Here is an 18,008-nt window from a genome sequence, read left to right on the forward strand (position 1 = left end):
GCGGGGGGGCGGGACGGGAGGAAAGCCTTTGCTGAAGTGAAATGAAATGATAACACCAGGAAAGGCAAGCTACAGCATGATCCGTGCTTGCTGAAAGGTTATCCTCGATGAGAAAGGACCTCAGGATAAATTTCCTCACCAGCACCTGGAGGGAATGTGGGACTGGACTCAGAGAAAAGGTAGCAAGCAGGCCGCGTTTGTGCTCACCCGGAGTCAGGCACCACGGCTACGCACTTGTAGAAAGCAGCAGACGTCAGAGGAGGTGCTCCTTCAATGAAAGGTTGCCTTGCAGAAGCTGGACTCATAACTGGGTTGGCAGGAAGTTGGCAAGTAGATGCCAGATTTACAGAGACTTGGGGTAGTTGGTCAGAAGTAACTGGAGTCACCACTGGCTGGCTTGCCGAAACCTGTCACACAGCAAGCTGGCTGGCAGGAAGGGGATTTGCAGCCACTTTGATTGCAGAAAGTGGGTTCACCACTAGTTGGTTGGCCAGAAATCACGGTGCCACAGGAAGCTGGTTTGCAAAAGTTGTTTACAGAACAAGGGGGCTGTCTGTTAGCCGCTGGCTGGCAGATGAAGGATGTGCATGGTGCTGGTTGGTAGTGAAGTGTCTGGCAAGGGAAGGTCACACAGCATGCAAGACTGCAAGACCTGAACACACAAGCAGACAGCTGGCAGGGAACTGGTATACAGGGAATCGTTTGGCAAGGCTTCAAAATGTAGCAGATCGGTTGGTAATAAAATGATTTGCAAGGCTGATCTTCACCACGAATGGGCTGACATGAACCCACATGGCAGCAAGTTGGTTGGCACAGACTAGCCGCACAGACATTTGGTAGGCAAGAAGTTTCAGGACAGGAAGTGACTTCAGGGCAGGCTGGCTGACAGGACCCAGCATCACAGCAGACTGACTGGTCACAAGCTGCCTGGCACGACTCAGATGTGTAGACACATTCCTGGCAAGAGCTTTGTTGGCAGGGGCCGGGTTCACAGCACTTTGCTGAACTGCCGGTAGATTCCAAACAGGAGGGCTGGCATGAGCTAACTGGACCAGGAGACTGACCGGTGCCAGTTTCACAGCAGGCCGTGTAGGAGCAAATGGGTTGGCATACAAAACCCACACAAGAAGTTGCTGGAAGGCAGGTTGGTTGGCAAGAAGCAGGTTCACAGCCACTTGGGGCACTGCCACATGGCTGACAGTTTTCTTGGCATGTAACCAGTTGCCATGTTCTGCTCCGACAGGAACTAGGCAAACAGATACCATGCTGGAAACTGCCACCACTGGAGCATATGGAGGTGGTGGGCACAGCTGGGATGGCAGTGGCATTTCCAAGGCAACAGCTGTCCCCCATGGTGCCAGTGCTAACCCTCTCAGGAGGCTGCAACCTCAGTATACCTGAGTTTGAAAAGCATCTAATACATAAGGGCTTTTATAGTCCTTTGCTAGGGGTGTTGGCACAATAGAGCATCTTTCCTTGTTATTGTTTCCACCCATTTGCATATAGACATCTGATTAGCAGGCTTCAGGAGCCTGGGAGACATCATTCCCCATTTAAGAATTCGTCTGTTCAGAGAAAAACCTCATAATCCAAAAAGAAACATGGACCCCAGCGTTCACTGCAGCACCATTTACAATAGCCAGGTCGTGGAAGCAGTCTAAATGTTCACCAATAGAGCAATGGATAGAGAAGATGTACATATATGCAGTGGAATATTGCTCAGCCATGAAAGGAATGAACTTGTGCCACTTGCAGAGACGCAGATGAACTTAGAGACTGTCATTTTACAGTGAAGTAAGTCAGAAAGAGAAAAACAAATATTGTATATTAACACATATATGTTGAATCTAGAAAATGGTATGCACTTAGTCGTTCAGTCGTGTCCGACACTGTGACTCCATGGACTGTAGCCTGCCAGGCTCCTCTGTCTATAGAGATTCTCCAGGCAAGAATACTGGAGTGGGTTGCCATGCCCTCCTCCAGGGAATCTTCCCAACCCAGGGATCAAACCCAGGTCTCCCGCACTGCAGGCAGATTCTTTACCACCTGAGCCACCAGGGAAGGCCAGAAAATGGTATAGGTGAACTTATTTGCAAAGCTGAAATAGAGACACAGACATAGAGAATAAATATATGGATACCAGAGGGGAAAGGAATAGGTGGGATGCATTGAGAGATTGGGATGGATATACACGCACTGCTGCATATAAAATAGATAGCTAATGAGAACCTAACTATATAGCACTGGGAACTGTGCTCAGTGCTCTGTGGTGACCAAATGGGAAGGAAATCCAAGGAAGAGGGGATATATATATATATATATACCTGTGGCTGATTTACTTTGCTGTACAGCAGAGACTAACACACCATTGTAAAGCAACTATACTATAATTGAAACAAACAAACAAACTCATCTGTTGAGTTGGGGAGTTTTCATAGCCGAGTTTGGGTTCCTTGCTGCTGTGTCTGCTCTGAGCTAAGCCTGTCTCTTTTATAGCTTGTTCTCCAGCCTCCCTGAAGCAGGACTCTCCCCAGGTTAACCTCTCATCAAGAGGCCACAGCCCACTCTTCCACCAGGAATGCAGTTCCACACCATTTAGACGATCAGGAAGTGAAGCCCTGACCCAGTTGAGGGATGATAGTGGAGATGGCAAACAGAAAATCAAGGAGTGCCTCCCAAGCGAAGTGTCTCCACCTCTTTCTAGAATCTTCCTGTTTGGTTTCCTGAAACTTGACTTTACTAGTACCGCTAATAATAAGAACACTAGTAATGGCTTCCATTTAGAGTGTTGACGGAAAAAATAAATGCACAACCTAAAAGTTAAGAGTTATGTTTTATTTGGTGAGCATTCTGAAGACTTCAGACCTGGGACACAGCATCTCAGATAATGCTGAGCAACTGTTCCAAAGAGGTGAGGGAGGAGTCGGGATATATAGCAGCTTTTGCAACAAAAGGCCAGATAGTCGGAATGTGAAATCATTATTGTTAATTTTAAAAAAATCAGACATATCAAATTAATGAAGTTAGAGCTTTTCTGTATATGGGAAGATGCAAAGTCAGGGCTCGTTGAAATCATTCCTCTGAAATGCACCCCAGCTGTCTGGGGCCAGTATCCTGTTTTCCTTATCCCGTGTCTCCTCAGGATGCACTGTTAGGACTGGCCGCAGCATATCAGGGCAGCTGTAATATGGTGGTCTGATGGCTTCAACATCATTTGTTTATTGACATAGCGGGCAATATTTTTCTTTCATAATAGCATACTTACTATGTACCAAGCTCTTGACTGCATTTTTCATTGAATCTTTGCAGTGATCCTACTTAGCAGATACAATTGTCACCATTATGTTAGAGGTAGCAAAACTAAATCAGAGGGTTTAAATCATGTTCCCAAACTTATGCCAGTAATAAGGGGCAGAAACCCTTAGATTCAAACCTAGGTTGGGCTGATCCCCAACCTTTTCTCTTAACCACCTGTTTAGACCTCCCAACTTTGGAGGTGGAGAGGAAGACTCTAAAACAATGACTGAAGGCTGACCAGCCGCGCTGGTTCAAGCACAGGTGGTCTAGGTCCCATGCTGGGGATCCTCTGCCCACTCCAGTGACTGTAATCATCAACTAGATCAAACGGGTTTCAATACGCCCAAAGACAATCTTTTAATCTGTAAATTTAAAACTACAAAATGTTTCATTAAGAAAGATTAAACTCATACTATGGAGTCAACAGCATGTCAATTCTGTAAATATGAAACACAATAGCTAGAAGTTATATAAGGACATCTCTGCGAAGAGGCTTTTGCGTTAAATCGACCTCATCCAAAAGAGATTCATGAGTGACTTTCCCCTCCTCCTTTGGGCTGTGCTGGTCCAGGCGCTGCATCACTGACCAACTTCAGTATCCCACACTCATCCATATCCTGCCCTGGTTCACACTGAAGATACAAGATGGAATAGAGATCATGGGTTTAGGGTGCAGATAGGGCTTGTCTTGATTTCTGGCTCTGCTGCAAACTCAGTCTGCTGGACATGTTAGCTCATTAGCCAAGAGTTCAAAGTACTGAGAGTTAATCAACTGCATGGCTACTGCTCAGGTTATTTTTATTATTATAGTCTGCCTCACAATTTTCAAAGTACCCATTACAAAATGGCTTCTCTTCATTCTTGCTTGTTTGGGAACGCATATACACCCATGGTGGGTTCATGTCAATGTATGGCAAAACCAATACAGTATTGTAAAGTAAAATAAAGTAAAAATAAAAATTTAAAATAAAATAAAATAAATAATAAAAAATTTTAAAAATAAAAATAAATTAAAAGAAAAAACAAAAAAATAAAACAATGAAAATTTTTTCTGAAAAATCCTCACTCTTGTCATAAAAATGTGTTTTTTTCAACAATTACTTTTCATGCTATGGTATCAGTCACTTCTTTTGCCCTCCATCTCATTGCTACTCATTTTAGCATCTTGCAGACTTCAGAGATCCCTGGCCTATGTTTTATTCCTGAAAGTCTACATCCCAAAACTCTCATCTGTCAAGGGGAACTACTTTTGGTCTTAGCAATAGGTCAATCAAAATGAAAACATGAACATATTTGAGAAAGCATGAAATTTTCAACCTGAAAAAGTGTAATACCCTATACCCATATATACCATGTTTACTGTTTCAAAGTAATCCATTTTTCCATCAATTTTTCTCTAATTCTGCTCTTGCCTCCCTTCTTCATAAAGAAACATCTCAATAGGTTCAAAAAAGGACACAAACTTTCAACCCTAAGATGAATAAGGTCTGAAGATCTAATGGAAAGCATGGAGACTATAGTTGACAACTCTGCATCATATAATAGAAATTAGCCAAAAGAACATAAGTGTTCTCACCAAAAAAAAAAAAAAAAAAAAGGTAAATATGTAAGGTGATGACTGTGTTAGCTAGATGGGAGGAATCCTTCCACAATATATATGTATATCAAATCACCACAGTGTACACTTTAAATTATCTCAAAATTTTGTCAGTTCTTTCTGAATAAACTGAAGAGGAAAAAAAAAAGCTCTCAATAGAAACAACTTTGGTTTTGCTATGGTCCAAGGCACTAAAGACATCTATCACAAAAGACTGTTGTGGTCACATCAAGAAATATGCTGATGTATTAAAAACACAAGCTTGGACAGAACTGGATTTTAATCATTATGTTACTTACCAGCTGTGAATATCCTGAATTTTGTGTTTGTCATTTCCTTGTGAATAGATAGATTGAGATAAAATCATATATATAGATATGTAATATATTTTACAATATATATGTTTGTAAATAAATGTATATATGTGTGTGTATACATATATCAGAGAAGGCAATGGCATCCCACTCCAGTACTTTTGCCTGGAAAATCTCATGGACAGAGGAGCCTGGTAGGCTGCAGTCCATGGGGTCGTGAAGAGTTGGACATGACTGAGCGAATTCACTTTCACTTTTCATTTTCATGCATTAGAGAAGGAAATGGACACCCACTCCATTTTTCTTGCCTGGAGAATCCCAGGGACGGAAGAGCCTGGTGGGCTGCCGTCTATGGGGTCGCACAAAGTCGGATACGACTGAAGCGACTTAGCAGCAGCAGCAGCAGTATACATATATGCATTTGTGGGTACATTGTTATTGAACTTTAAATATACATATGGCCTCTGCAGGGGATTCCCAAGTAGCTCAGGTGGTAAAGAATCCACCTGCAATTCAGAAGACCCTGATTTGATTCCTGGGTTGGGAAGTTCCCCTGGAGAAGGGATAGGCTACCCACTCCAGTACTCTTGGGCTTCACTGGTGGCTCAGACAGTAAAGGGTCTGCCTGTGATGTGGGAGACCTGGGTTCGATCCCTGGGTTGGGAAGATCCCTTGGAAGAGGGCATGGCAACCCACTCCGGTATTCTTTCCTGGAGAATCCCCATGGACAGAGGAGCCTGGTGAGCTACAGTCTATGGGGTCACAAAGAGTTGGACATGACTGAGTGACGAAGCACAGCACACAGCATGGCCTCTGGAGCTTTTTCTATCAATCAACATGGCAGTGCTAAGGTTCACTCATTTTGTTGCATGTGGCCTTTGTCCAGCTGTTCTCACTACAGCATGATATTCTATTGTGTGAATGAATATGCCACAATTTTCTTATCTGTGTTAACAGGCATTTGGATTGCTTGTCCTTCATATTCTTCGCCTATAAAATAGGGGAAAGAAATCTTACCTCACAGAATTTCCATGATTTACATGAAACACTGGGTCCATGTTAGGCAGAGAGATTTAAAAATCTGGCCAACTCATCTCTTGACTCTGGAAGGAGATAAAGATAGATTCCAGTGGCTGAATGAGACATTAACTTGAATACCAAAGTGCAGGATAAGTTTCACTTTTGAGTTTCTCTCTCTGTCCTTGTCTAACCCAATGGCTCTCAAACAGGGGTGATTTTTGCCCCTCCCCTCTGGAGGTGGGCAGTTGTTGCCAATGTCTGGAGCCATTTTCAGTCATCACACTCAGGGGATGCTACTAGCATCTCGTTGGTGAAGCTGGGGATACTGCTTAATATCTTACAATACAAAGAACAGTCCCCACAGCAAAGAATTATCCAGCCCAAAATGTAAATGGTACCAAAGTTAGAAGCTCTGAGCTATTTCCCCTTGTAATTAGGATAGCCCAAGCTGCACCTTGAGGACAAGGGATAGACCTTCGACCCATGTACTAAGTACAAGGGGTTTAAAGAGACTACTTTAAATAGACTCTGTCCTTGCAGATTGAAAGACATATATGGAGTCTACATAAAGTGTATGTCCTATAGAGACTGAGATAACATATCAAAGTTCCTGCGCAAGAAATCTAGGTTACTTTCTTTATTGTAAGTATGACCTCCCCACTTGTTTCCATCCTATTGTGGACCCCAAAGCCCTTGGTTTCCCCCTCATTTTCCCTATATCCAAGTCCATGTTTCAGCATTCAGGTCTCCACACCGAGACCAGAGGGACATTCCAAAACCCAGTATTCTTCATGTCACTGCCCTGCATATGATCCCTCAATATCTTCTCATCAGCCCTGCACCAAACTCAGATAACTCTGTTTAGCACACAAGGCTGATGAGGGCAGGCCACTGTTTACTTGTCTGACCTCAGAGTTCGCTGCTCTTCTAAGCGCATCTCTGCCCACACTTTGCTTAATGAGTAGTGTGCTTACAAGCTCCATTCATTTGCGTATGTTTCCTCTGCCTAGGAAGCTCTTCCTTCCTAGTTTCTAACTGGTTAATTCCTACTTGTGCTAAAAGATTCAGCTTCAGCATTATCTCTCCCGAGAGTAATTCCCTGTTTCTCCCCATGCCTTGCTGAGTTCACAGTACTGTATGCTTGCCTCTACCCCGGGACTTAGCACAGTGGAACGAAGTAATTGCCTCTCTGCCTATCTCCCCATCAGAGAATAAGCTTCCTGAGAGTGGGCTGAAGCTTCCATCTTTTCATTCCCAGAACTCATCTCAGTCCTTGGCACCTAACAGCTATCTAGCAAAGCTTCTTGGATGGCGAGAGGGTAGGATGGATGGATGGACGGATGGATGGACAGACAGATGAATAGATGAATAAAGCTGCTCTCAAAGATGAAGCAAGTCAGCTGATGAGAATATGACATGAACAAGACATAAATGAGAAGAGTTTGTTACTTCAACTTTAACCATGTTTATTGGACAGTTAAATATATTTACGTCATGGAAGAGGTCTCCAAGGAAGAGGAGCCCACACAGCAAGGGAGCACATGCATGAGGGCAGAAAAATATTTATTCCAGGAAAGAGACTTGAGATGATACAGCAAAGCAGATTTTCTCAGCTCAATGGCAGTAGCAGAAAGGGACCCAGAATGTCCCCATCTCATGCCCAGGAGATCGCCATTTGGGCCATTAGGAGACTGACATTTCTGATGAGTTCTTTGAAACATAAGCAAATGGCAAGTGATGATACAGAAAGAAAAAGATTTTAAGTCAGAATGAGCTTTGGGGAAAGCAGACAAATTTTCTATCTAGCTGGAGGCATGCGTTGCAGGAATTGGTTGGCCAGGGCCGGTTCAGCAGTTGGTAGGCTTGGTGGCAGCAGGCTGGCTGACTGCAGCCTCGCGGGTGGTGGGGCTGGTGGGCTTGGCCTCAGTGGGCTGGCAGAGACTGGCCTCTGAGACCTCCGTCTTGCAAGGAGTTGAGTCAGCACAATCCGGTTGGCTGGAAGTGGACTTTTTGCAATCCCGTTTGCAGGAGTCAGCACAAGGCAAGCGGGAGCAGACCGAGCGGTAAGGGACAGAAGCGACGCAGGCTGGACGGCGCAGGATGGAGTAAAATGGGCGGTAGCAGGCCGGGCGGTAGGAGATGGATGTCAAATATGGCTGCCTATAGGTGATGGGTCCAGAGCAGATTGGGCGGCAAATCGGGCGGTAGGAGGTTGAAGTAGTACAGGGTTGTTTGCAAGAGCTGGGTATGTAGAAAGTTCGCGAGCAAGTTGGCTGGCAGACAGCAGATGCAGAAGACCCCGGGCGGCTGGAGAGAGGTCGGCAGGACAGAGGCTCACAGGAGATGGACCGACTGCGCTTGACTACATAGCAGGTAGGTTGACATGGCCTGGGCACACAGACACTCGGTAAGCAGGGGCTGGGCTCAGAGCAGATGGGTTGGCAGATGCTGGAGACACAGCAAGAGGGCTCTTGGCAAGTGCTGGAGACACAAGGTGGCTCACAAGGGCTTGAAACACAACATACCGGACGGACACAGATGGGCTCACAGACCAGAGAAACCCGTGTGGCTGACTGGCAGATGCTGGGCTCTGAGCAAGATGGCTCACAAGGACTGGAGTCGCAGCAGGCAGACTGGCAGCTATTGGCCACAGAGCAGACAGATGGACAGCATCTGACACCGGAGGACACGGGCTGATAGCAACTGGGCTCACAGATCACTGGCTGGCAGTAGCTGGGTTTGCAGAGGATGGGCTGGCAGGAAGAGGGTACGCAGAAGACTCGTTGGCCAGGAGGGACCTCACAGCACACAGGCTGGGCACAGCTGCTCACAGGACAGGCAGGCTCACAGATGGTGGCCTTGTAGCTCACAGGCTGGGCACAGCTGCTCAGAGAGCAAGAAGGCTCACAGATGGTGGCCTCACAGCTCACAGGCTGGGCACAGCTGCTCACAGGACAGGTAGGCTCACAGATGGTGGCCTTGTAGCTCACAGGCTGGGCACAGCTGCTCACTGAGCAAGAAGGCTCACAGATGGTGGCCTTGTAGCTCACAGGCTGGGCACAGCTGCTCACAGAGCAAGAGGGCTCACAGATGGTGGCCTCACAGCTCACAGGCTGGGCACAGCTGCTCACAGGACAGGCAGGCTCACAGATGGTGGCCTTGTAGCTCACAGACTGGGCACAGCCGCTCACAGAGCAAGAGGGCTCACAGATGGTGGCCTCACAGCCCACAGGCTGGGCACAGCTGCTCACAGGACAGGCAGGCTCACAGATGGTGGCCTTGTAGCTCACAGGTTGGGCACAGCTGCTCACAGAGCAAGAGGGCTCACAGATGGTGGCCTCACAGCTCACAGGCTGGGCACAGCTGCTCACGGGGCAAGAGGGTTCACAGATGGTCGCCTTGTAGTACACAGGCTGGGCACAGCTGCTCACAGGACAGGCAGACTCACAGATGGTGGCCTTGTAGCTCACAGGCTGGGCATAGCTGCTCACAGAGCAAGAGGGTTCACAGATGGTGGCCTCACAGCACACAGGCTGGGCACAGCTGCTTATGGGACAGGCAGGCTCACAGATGGTGGCCTTGTAGCACACAGGCTGGGCACAGCTGCTCACGGGACAGGCAGGCTCACAGATGGTGGCCCCACAGTACACAGGCTGGGCACAGCTGCTTACAGGACAGGCAGGCTCACATATGGTGGTCTCATAGCATACAGTCTGGGCACAGCTGATTACAGGACAGGCAGGCTCACAGATGGTGGCCTTGTAGCACACAGGCTGGGCACAGTTGCTCACGGGACAGGCAGGCTCACAGATGGTAGCCTCACAGCTCACAGGCTGGGCACGGCTGCTTACGGGACAGGCAGGCTCACAGATGGTAGTCTCACAGCACACAGGCTGGGCACAGCTGCTCGCAGAACAGGAGGGCTCACAGCATTGTGGGTCACAGCTGGATGATCCGCAGCTATCTTGACAAGTCACCAGTTGCCATGTCTGGCTCCGGCAGGAACTGGGCAAGCAAACAGGCCCTCTGCAGCTCACCTCAGTGGAGCAAAGGGAGATGGCTGGCACCGAGGGGTATTTCCTAGAACAGCAGTTTCCAGACATGGTGAAGGTGCCTCTGCTCCCTTGCCAGTGCTGAGAGGTTGCTGCCTGACTGGGGCAGCTCCCCAGAGCCCTCACTTTTATATCCCCAACCCTGGCACGTGCTGTTTTGAGCCCCCGCATCTTTTCCTCATTGCTGTTTGGGCCAGTTTTCAGAGAAACATCTTATTATGCCACAGTTTGTTGACCTGGAAGCTGTTTACCTACCCATAAAGAAGCTGTTTGTTTATTGACTTGCTAACTTTGGAATCCTTGGAGCTACAGGTCATCTTGGAATAAGCATCATCGCCTCCAAGCTGAATGATCTGCATTTCTGAGCATCATGAACAAAGGAAGAAGAAAGGAACTTATAATTTAACCATCTTCTAGTCCTTTGCACAGGCCCTGGGCAGAACATAGAGGGTGTCCACATGAATAAGACCTCCTCTCCCACTCTCATGGATCTCACTGTGTGATGGGCAAGCATGCAAGTAAACTCTACAATGCAACAATAAACTCAACAATAGACATAAAGGGATTAGCAGAGAGGAGCAGCGGTGAGCTCTGTGGGAGAGGGAATATCTGAGCTGCATTTTAAATGCTGCACTTCACGGTGAAAATCTCACTTAAAACCATCAGAAATCCCATGAGGCAAGGATTCATCTCCATCCCCATCCCCCTGATTATAGGTGAAGGAAAAGAAAGGGAGTTAGAATCAGAAGGTTTGTCACTTGCTAAAGGTCACACACAGCTTGCCCACTAATCTAAGGCTCCTCTTCTTCCTCTTCACCATCCTGTCTGGACAGACCTTTCTCAGGAGCCTCAGCCCACAACGCTGTCCTCCATCCTGTTTTGCGAGCAGCTCTCTCCTAGAACACTGGCTCTCCCTACGCCTGGAAAGCACTTGACCTAGCCTCTCGGCTTCTCCTCCCTCCTTTCCTTCCACCCGCCCCTACCTCAAGCATTCAGTAGACCTCCAGGATCCTTGCCTTTGGTGATTTTAGCAGCTACTAAAACAACCCCTCTGAGATATAAAGAGGAAAGACAAGAGCTCTTTTGAGAAGACATTGTGAACAAAAACAAAGAACACAAATGCTTTCTCAAAGCATTTTGTCAGTGCTACCACTTGAGACAGACACAAGGTAAAAAATGAAGCCTAGGCTTCTAAACACCAAGGCCTGACACCCTTGCTGAATGAAGGACCTGAATTGTTTCCACCACATGCTTTCAATATCTGTGCATAAGGCAGGCTCTCCTTTGGAAAAGTTGGACTGTTATGGCAACTATTCATCATCCCTTCCTTCACTGGTTAATTAATGTAGCCATTCAGACTACAACCTTCTCTTTTATTCATCCATTCAACTCAGTCATCATTGGGTTCTGTATGAGGGATACAAAAGAAAAGAATGACTTTCAATTCCTCCACAAGGAGTCCAAGTTTAGAAGAAAGACAGATATACACATAAGTAATTATGGGACAATATACGTATAAGTGCAACAGCACACGGATGCACTAAGACTTACAGGGGGCACCCAGGAGAAATACAAACATGCTTCTGGGGAGAAGTTAGGGAGGATTTCTCAAGTAATAGGAGGACCAAATTGAATCCTCAAGGAATAAGGCTAAAAAGGGGATGGTAAAGGCAGGGAAAGAATCTGCTATGGAAAAAAAGGCAAGAGCATGATACATTCGGGGAGCCACAGATGGTTCTATAGCCAGGATGAAAAGTCCAAGGGAATGGAATAGGACAGTGGCCAGACTAGAGTGGATACTAGGCATTCATGACAGGCCTTGTGGACCATAATCAGAACTTGGGTTTTATACCAACACCTGGGAATTTTAAGCAATGGAGTAACTTGACCAGGTTTGACCTTCAGAAGGTCTCTCTGTCCCTGGAGAAAGGATTGGTGAAGGAAGGCAAGCCTGAAGGTAAGGAGATCATTATGGATGGGTCTGGAGTGCTTTAGTCACTAAGTCGTGTCCAGCTCTTGCGACCCCATGGACTGTAGCCAACCAGGCTCCTCTGTCCATGGGATTTTCCAGACAAGAATACTGAAGTGGGTTTCCATTTCCTTCTCCAGGGGATCTTCCCAACCCAGGGATCAAACCCAGGTCTCCTGCATTGCAGGCAGATTTTTTACTAGATCTAGGGCAATTACCCAAAAATTTCATGTTATCAACCTGAACTGAGTAGCGCCTTGGGACTACAGCGATAAGAGGAAGAATCTACAGAACTTAGTGGCTGAAAATGGAAGATTAAAAATAGGAAGACATCCTTTGAGATGTGGCTCTCAGGCAGTAAGGAAAGAAGACTTTGGGACAGCTTTGCAGAAGGTAAGGCAGAAGAGACATTCCCAAGATCCTGGTCCCCACCTTTCCACTTCTCTCCATTCACCTTCTCCTCAGCTAAGTCATCAGTGAAATTCCAGATGGAGACAGCCCTGCTCCCAACAAATCCTTTATTGACTCTCTTAGCAGAGAAATATATAGCATCATCTGTTTAGCCAGAATATCATCTCTCTAAGGAATTTTTCCTTGCTAAATGATATAAACCACTCTTTTAACCATGTAGCACATTTCTATTTTGTCCTTTTTAATAGCTCTTTTCCCCTTTGATGTTATCCAAGCACGAGAATGCCAAGGATTCTGTTTATTTGCTAATGTGATAGATAGAGTGCCTGATGAACTATGGATGGAGGTTCGTGGCATTGTACAGGAGACAGGGATCAAGACCATCCCCATGGAAAAGAAATGCAAAAAAGCAAAATGGTTGTCTGGGGAAGCCTTACCAATAGCTGTGAAAAGAACAGAAGTGAAAAGCCAAGGAGAAAAGGAAAGATATAAGCATCTGAATAGCAAAGAATAGCAAGGAGAGATAAGAAAGCCTTCCTCAGTGATCAAGGCAAAGAAATAGAGGAAAACAAAAGAATGGGAAAGACTACAGATCTCTTCAAGAAAATTAGAGATACCAAGGGAATATTTCATGCAAAGATGGGCTCAATAAAAGACAGAAATGGTATGGACCTAACAGAAGTGGAAGATATTAAGAAGAGGTGGCAAGAAAACATGGAAGAACTGTACAAAAAAAGATCTTCATGACCAAGATAATCATGATGGTGTGCTCACTTACCAAAAGCCAGACATCCTGAAATGTGAAGTCAAGTGGGCCTTAGAAAGCATCACTAAGAACAAAGCTAGTGGAGGTTATGGAATTCCAGTTGAGCTATTCAAATCCTGAAAGATGTTGCTGTGAAAGTGATGCACTCAATATGACAGCAAATTTGGAAAACTCAGCAGTGGCCACAGGACTGGAAAAGGTCAGTTTTCATTCCAATCCCAAAGAAAGGCAATGCCAAAGAATGCTCAAACTACCGCACAATTGCACTCATCTCACATGCTAGTAAAGTCATGCTCAAAATTCTCCAAGCCAGGCTTCAGCAATACGTGAACCATGAACTTCCAGATGTTCAAGCTGGTTTTAGGAAAGGCAGAGGAACCAGAGATCAAATTGCCAACATCCGCTGGATTGTGGAAAAAGCAAGAGAGTTCCAGAAAAACATCTATTTCTGCTTTATTGACTATGCCAAAGCCTTTGACTGTGTGGATCACAATAAACTGTGGAAAATTCTGAAGGAGATGGGAATACCGGACCACCTGACCTGCCTCTTGAGAAACCTATATGCAGGTCAGGAAGCAACAGTTAGAACTGGACATGGAACAACAGAGTGGTTCCAAATAGGAAAAGGAGTGTGTCAAGGCTATATATTGTCACTCTGCTTATTTAACTTACATGCAGAGTACATCATGAGAAATGCTGGGCTGGAAGAAGCACAAACTGGAATCAAGATTGCTGGGAGAAATATCAATAACCTCAGATATGCAAATGACACTGCCTTTATGGCAGAAAGTGAAGAGGAACTAAAAGCCTCTTGATGAAAGTCAAAGAGGAGAGTGAAAAAGTTGGCTCAACATTCAGAAAACGAAGATCATGGCATCCGGTCCCATCACTTCATGGGAAACAGACGGGGAAACAGTGGAAACAGTGTCAGACTTTATTTTGGGGGGCTCCAAAATCACTGCAGATGGTGACTGCAGCCATGAAATTAAAAGACACTTACTCCTTGGAAGAAAAGTTATAACCAACCTAGATAGCATATTTAAAAGCAGAGACATTACTTTGCCAACAAAGGTCCGTCTAGTCAAGGCTATGGTTTTTCCTGTGGTCATGTATGGATGTGAGAGTTGGACTATGAAGAAGGCTGAGCGCTGAAGAATTGATGCTTTTGAACTGTGGTGTTGGAGAAGACTCTTGAGAGTCCCTTGGACTGCAAGGAGATCCAACCAGTCCATTCTGAAGATCAGCCCTGGGATTTCTTTGGAGGGAATGATGCTAAAGCTGAAACTCCAGTACTTTGGCCACCTTATGCCAAGAGTTGACTCATTGGAAAAGACTCTGATGCTGGGAAGGACTGAGGGCAGGAGGAGAAGGGGACGATCGAGGATGAGATGGCTGGATGGCATCACGGACTCGATGGACGTGTCTGAGTGAACTCCGGGAGATGGTGATGGACAGGGAGGCCTGGCGTGCTGCGATTCATGGGGTCACAAAAGAGTAGGACACGTCTGAGCTACTGAACTGACTGAACTGACTGTGGTCATATCCCAATAAACATAATGGAATTTACCACTTTGTTCTGTTACAGAGATGATTAGCATATTCTTTTAGGCAACGGAGAGTCCAAGTACAAGTCCTGAGGCTCTTTTATCCGGGGATCTGGTTTTCCATTTTATGCCATTTCTATGGACACCGGGCACAAAGTTCAGAGTCCATTGGGAGGGTGACCATGTCTGTAGCTTAATGATCGAAGCCTGGCCTAAGATGGAGTCCAGCTCTGTCTGTTTCCTCCTTTACAAGAGCTGAATTAGTTTTATTCCACATGTAGTTTAAGGTCATGTTCAGCAGAAAAGAGTTGAATTAACTATCCTCTGAAATTTAGTCTTCCAACTGGACTCTCACACACCTGAGTCTGACTCTACCTAGCAGATGTACGCTCACCTTTCTCATCCCTGGGACTGGAGCAGAATTACAGCACTATCCGGTGTGTGAAAAACTAACCAAGAAAAGGGAGACTTCGCCAAATCATGTGGCTGGAGGAAGAAACTGAACTTCCCAGAACATCCTTAGAAACTGTGCTCATAAGGTTTTGCCACAGGAATCCCTTCCACTCAGAACCAAGCTTGTTTTACCAAAGCCTCCTCCTCCGATTTTGTGAGAAAGTTCTAACCAACCCAGAAGCCTACCTGCAGAATTACATTGCAGAAGGAAGACATGCCCTCACTCAAAATTAAACTTGACCAGTATCAGCAGTTACCTGCAAGCTTTTAAAATGCAGGTCCCAGGACACCCACTCTAGAGCTAAAGGATCAAATGTCTGGCCCAGATTTTTAAATCCTTCCCAGGTGAGTCTCACGCAGTACCTAGAAGCTTTAATATATATCTGGGGTTTTGTTAAAAGCAGATTGCCAGACCACACCCCTGTGGATTCTAATCCTGCTTGTCTCAAAGAGCTCCAGACTCTCCATTTTTAACTAGCCCCCAGGTGATTCTGATGCAGGTGGTCTAGAAGCCACATTTCAAAACACCGATTGTGGATGCCAGAGTAAATTTTCCTGGCCCAGTGCCCAAGAGGCAGCCAAGGAAGAGGCGGGAGAACTACTTTGGTTATGCCAGCGATCTTGAATTTATTAAGTTAACTGAAGAGAAATTTTCACACCTCAAAGCGGCAGAAAAGCCAGCGGAGGAGGAAGGGTCAGTCCCAAAGCCACCTTGAATAAGATGCTCTTTCAACTTCGTGAAAAAAAAGTCATAGATAGGGCTTCACCCTTTGCGCTTCAGGTACCACTGTGGGTGGGACCCAGGTTTCTCATCAGCATGTGGCTCTTGTTCTCAGCGCCTTGAAAAGCCAGGGCAGGCTTGGAAAACAAGGCTTCAGCTTCAGGTTAACACGAGAGGCAGGACACCGTCTTAGGGGGCGGGGAAGGTCCTGGACACGAGTGGGTCTCCACGTGGAGCAGGTGGAGGTTCTCCATTGGGCTGCCTCAGTGGCGGGAGGAAAGGTCTTCATTTGGTCTCGCAGACAGGCGTGGGCTGGCAGCACACGGGGCCGCAGCACCCCGAGGAGCCGCAGCAACTGGATCCGCAGCAGCTCCCGCAGCAGCCCCCGCAACCTCCGCAGCCCCCGCTGCCCCCGCAGCCCCCGCTGCCCCCGCAGCCAGATCCGCAGCAGGAGGACCCGCAGCAGCTGCCCCCGCAGCCTCCGCAGCCTCCGCAGCCCGAGCCACAGCCACAGCAGGAGCCGCAGCAGGAACCACAGCAGCCGCAGCAGGAGGGCTGGCAGCAGCACACTTCACAGCAGTCTTGCTCTTCAGCGCAGCAGGCGAAGCAGTCCCCCGGGCAGCACCCCATGGTCCCCGCCGGTCAGGCCGCAGGTCAAGAACGCGACCAGAGTTCCCCAAGTCTGATGGCCACCAACCCGACAGCAGCTTTTATATCCCCTCCTGGAGGGTGTTGGCAGGAGGCACAGGATGTTGTCTTTGTTATTATTTATGCCAGTTCTCATAAGAACGCCTCATTAGCTGCCTGTTTATTTTCCAGCCCCGAGTGCCTCAACTCATAAAATAGCCCCACTCGTCCCAACTGCTGTTTGTCCAAAGGGTAAAAATACATCTTGGAAAAGACCTGTGATCATGCCAAGCAGGGGCCAGCTGTCATTAGCCCAGGTTGGAGAGAGGAAGAGAAGCTGGCTCCAGACTGTGGTTCTGGAACGGGTGCTACCCTTCCACATCAGCTCTAGAGGCAAGTTGGCAGTGAAACTTCTTGTCATGGATGCTGGTCCTGGAAAACCAGAACTAAAAGTTGTATGTCCTCTGCCTTCTGCTGTAGGCAGAGGCTGATAGGGTGGTCTGTCATGTGGCTCCTCCCAGGTACAAAGGCCATCCTCATCCTGGTCCATGTGACAAGGCAAATATTTGTGTCTGTGTGGTATGTGGTGTGTGCCACAGATTTGTTTGGGCTTGGTGAGTGAGCATCAGTCACCAGTCATGACTTCCCTATGAAATGGAGAGACACTCATCATAAAACTGTAAGAGGTTAGGAGCCACATTCTCTCTGAACTGAATATTCACACTTCTTCTCTCTAAATGGGCAGGAAGAGCAGTGGTCAGAGCCTGCAGCCCTCCTGCCCCAGCCCTTTCCTTGATAGAAGCAGGTGGTGGTGGTGAAGATGGAGAAGGAGGAAGAGGTGGGGAGAAAGAGGAAGAGAGGAAGGAAGGAAAAGAAGGAGGGAGGGAGGCAGGGAAAGAGGAAGAAGGGGAAAAGGAAGCAGATCACTGAATATCCAGAACATTCCATTAAAATGCAAGTGCTGCACACTTAAGTGCTCCAACTTTATCGACCATCTGGCAGAATGAGGGATTAGCACAAAAGCATTAAGAGTATCATCCCAAGCAATACAATTCCTTTAGAAAGTGACTAGAATCCACAGAGGATTCTGGTCCATGTGTTAAATTCTGAGATGAGTCAAAATTCCTGTGTCCATCTTGGGCTTTGGTACCTTGTCATCCTCTGGGAATGATAAAGGCAGTCTGGTGCCTGAAGATTCTGTGTGGCAACTGGTTCATGGTGGGCATCCTCAGAAAGG

The 18,008-nt window shown here is 46.8% G+C and overlaps 3 protein-coding genes across 3 annotated transcripts; all 3 read right to left on the reverse strand.

Annotated features, from left to right (window-relative positions):
- Positions 1-226: 226 nt before the first annotated feature.
- Positions 227-1,405, reverse strand: KRTAP29-1 (keratin associated like protein 29-1). Its single transcript, XM_012186089.5, has one exon. It carries the CDS (start codon positions 1,351-1,353, stop codon positions 367-369), a length of 987 nt encoding a protein of 328 aa, XP_012041479.2. The 5' UTR covers positions 1,354-1,405; the 3' UTR covers positions 227-366.
- A 6,670-nt stretch (positions 1,406-8,075) lies between these two features.
- LOC101107617 (keratin-associated protein 16-1) lies at positions 8,076-10,382 on the reverse strand. The gene is made up of 2 exons (XM_042256811.2): positions 9,987-10,382; positions 8,076-9,266 (listed from the first exon to the last, which is right to left on the reverse strand). The coding sequence occupies exons 1-2, from the start codon at positions 10,329-10,331 to the stop codon at positions 8,076-8,078; spliced, it is 1,536 nt and encodes a 511-aa protein (XP_042112745.1). The 5' UTR covers positions 10,332-10,382.
- A 5,646-nt stretch (positions 10,383-16,028) lies between these two features.
- LOC114116970 (keratin-associated protein 17-1) lies at positions 16,029-16,810 on the reverse strand. The gene has a single exon (XM_027975448.3). The coding sequence runs from the start codon at positions 16,772-16,774 to the stop codon at positions 16,430-16,432; it is 345 nt and encodes a 114-aa protein (XP_027831249.2). The 5' UTR covers positions 16,775-16,810; the 3' UTR covers positions 16,029-16,429.
- Positions 16,811-18,008: the final 1,198 nt, after the last annotated feature.

The sequence above is a fragment of the Ovis aries genome, chromosome 11 (genome assembly GCF_016772045.2).
Source record: "Ovis aries strain OAR_USU_Benz2616 breed Rambouillet chromosome 11, ARS-UI_Ramb_v3.0, whole genome shotgun sequence".
NCBI lineage: Eukaryota > Metazoa > Chordata > Mammalia > Artiodactyla > Bovidae > Ovis > Ovis aries.

Excerpts from the sequence above, each read along its gene's own strand:
- LOC114116970 (XM_027975448.3), bottom strand. The coding sequence starts at position 16,774 with ATGGGGTGCTGCCCGGGGGACTGCTTCGCCTGCTGCGCTGAAGAGCAA.
- LOC101107617 (XM_042256811.2), bottom strand. The coding sequence starts at position 10,331 with ATGTCTGGAAACTGCTGTTCTAGGAAATACCCCTCGGTGCCAGCCATC. Across the intron at positions 9,267-9,986 it reads CCCAGCCTGTGTGCTACAAG|GCCACCATCTGTGAGCCTTC; the intron begins GCCACCATCTGT and ends GTGAGCTACAAG.
- KRTAP29-1 (XM_012186089.5), bottom strand. The coding sequence starts at position 1,353 with ATGGGGGACAGCTGTTGCCTTGGAAATGCCACTGCCATCCCAGCTGTG.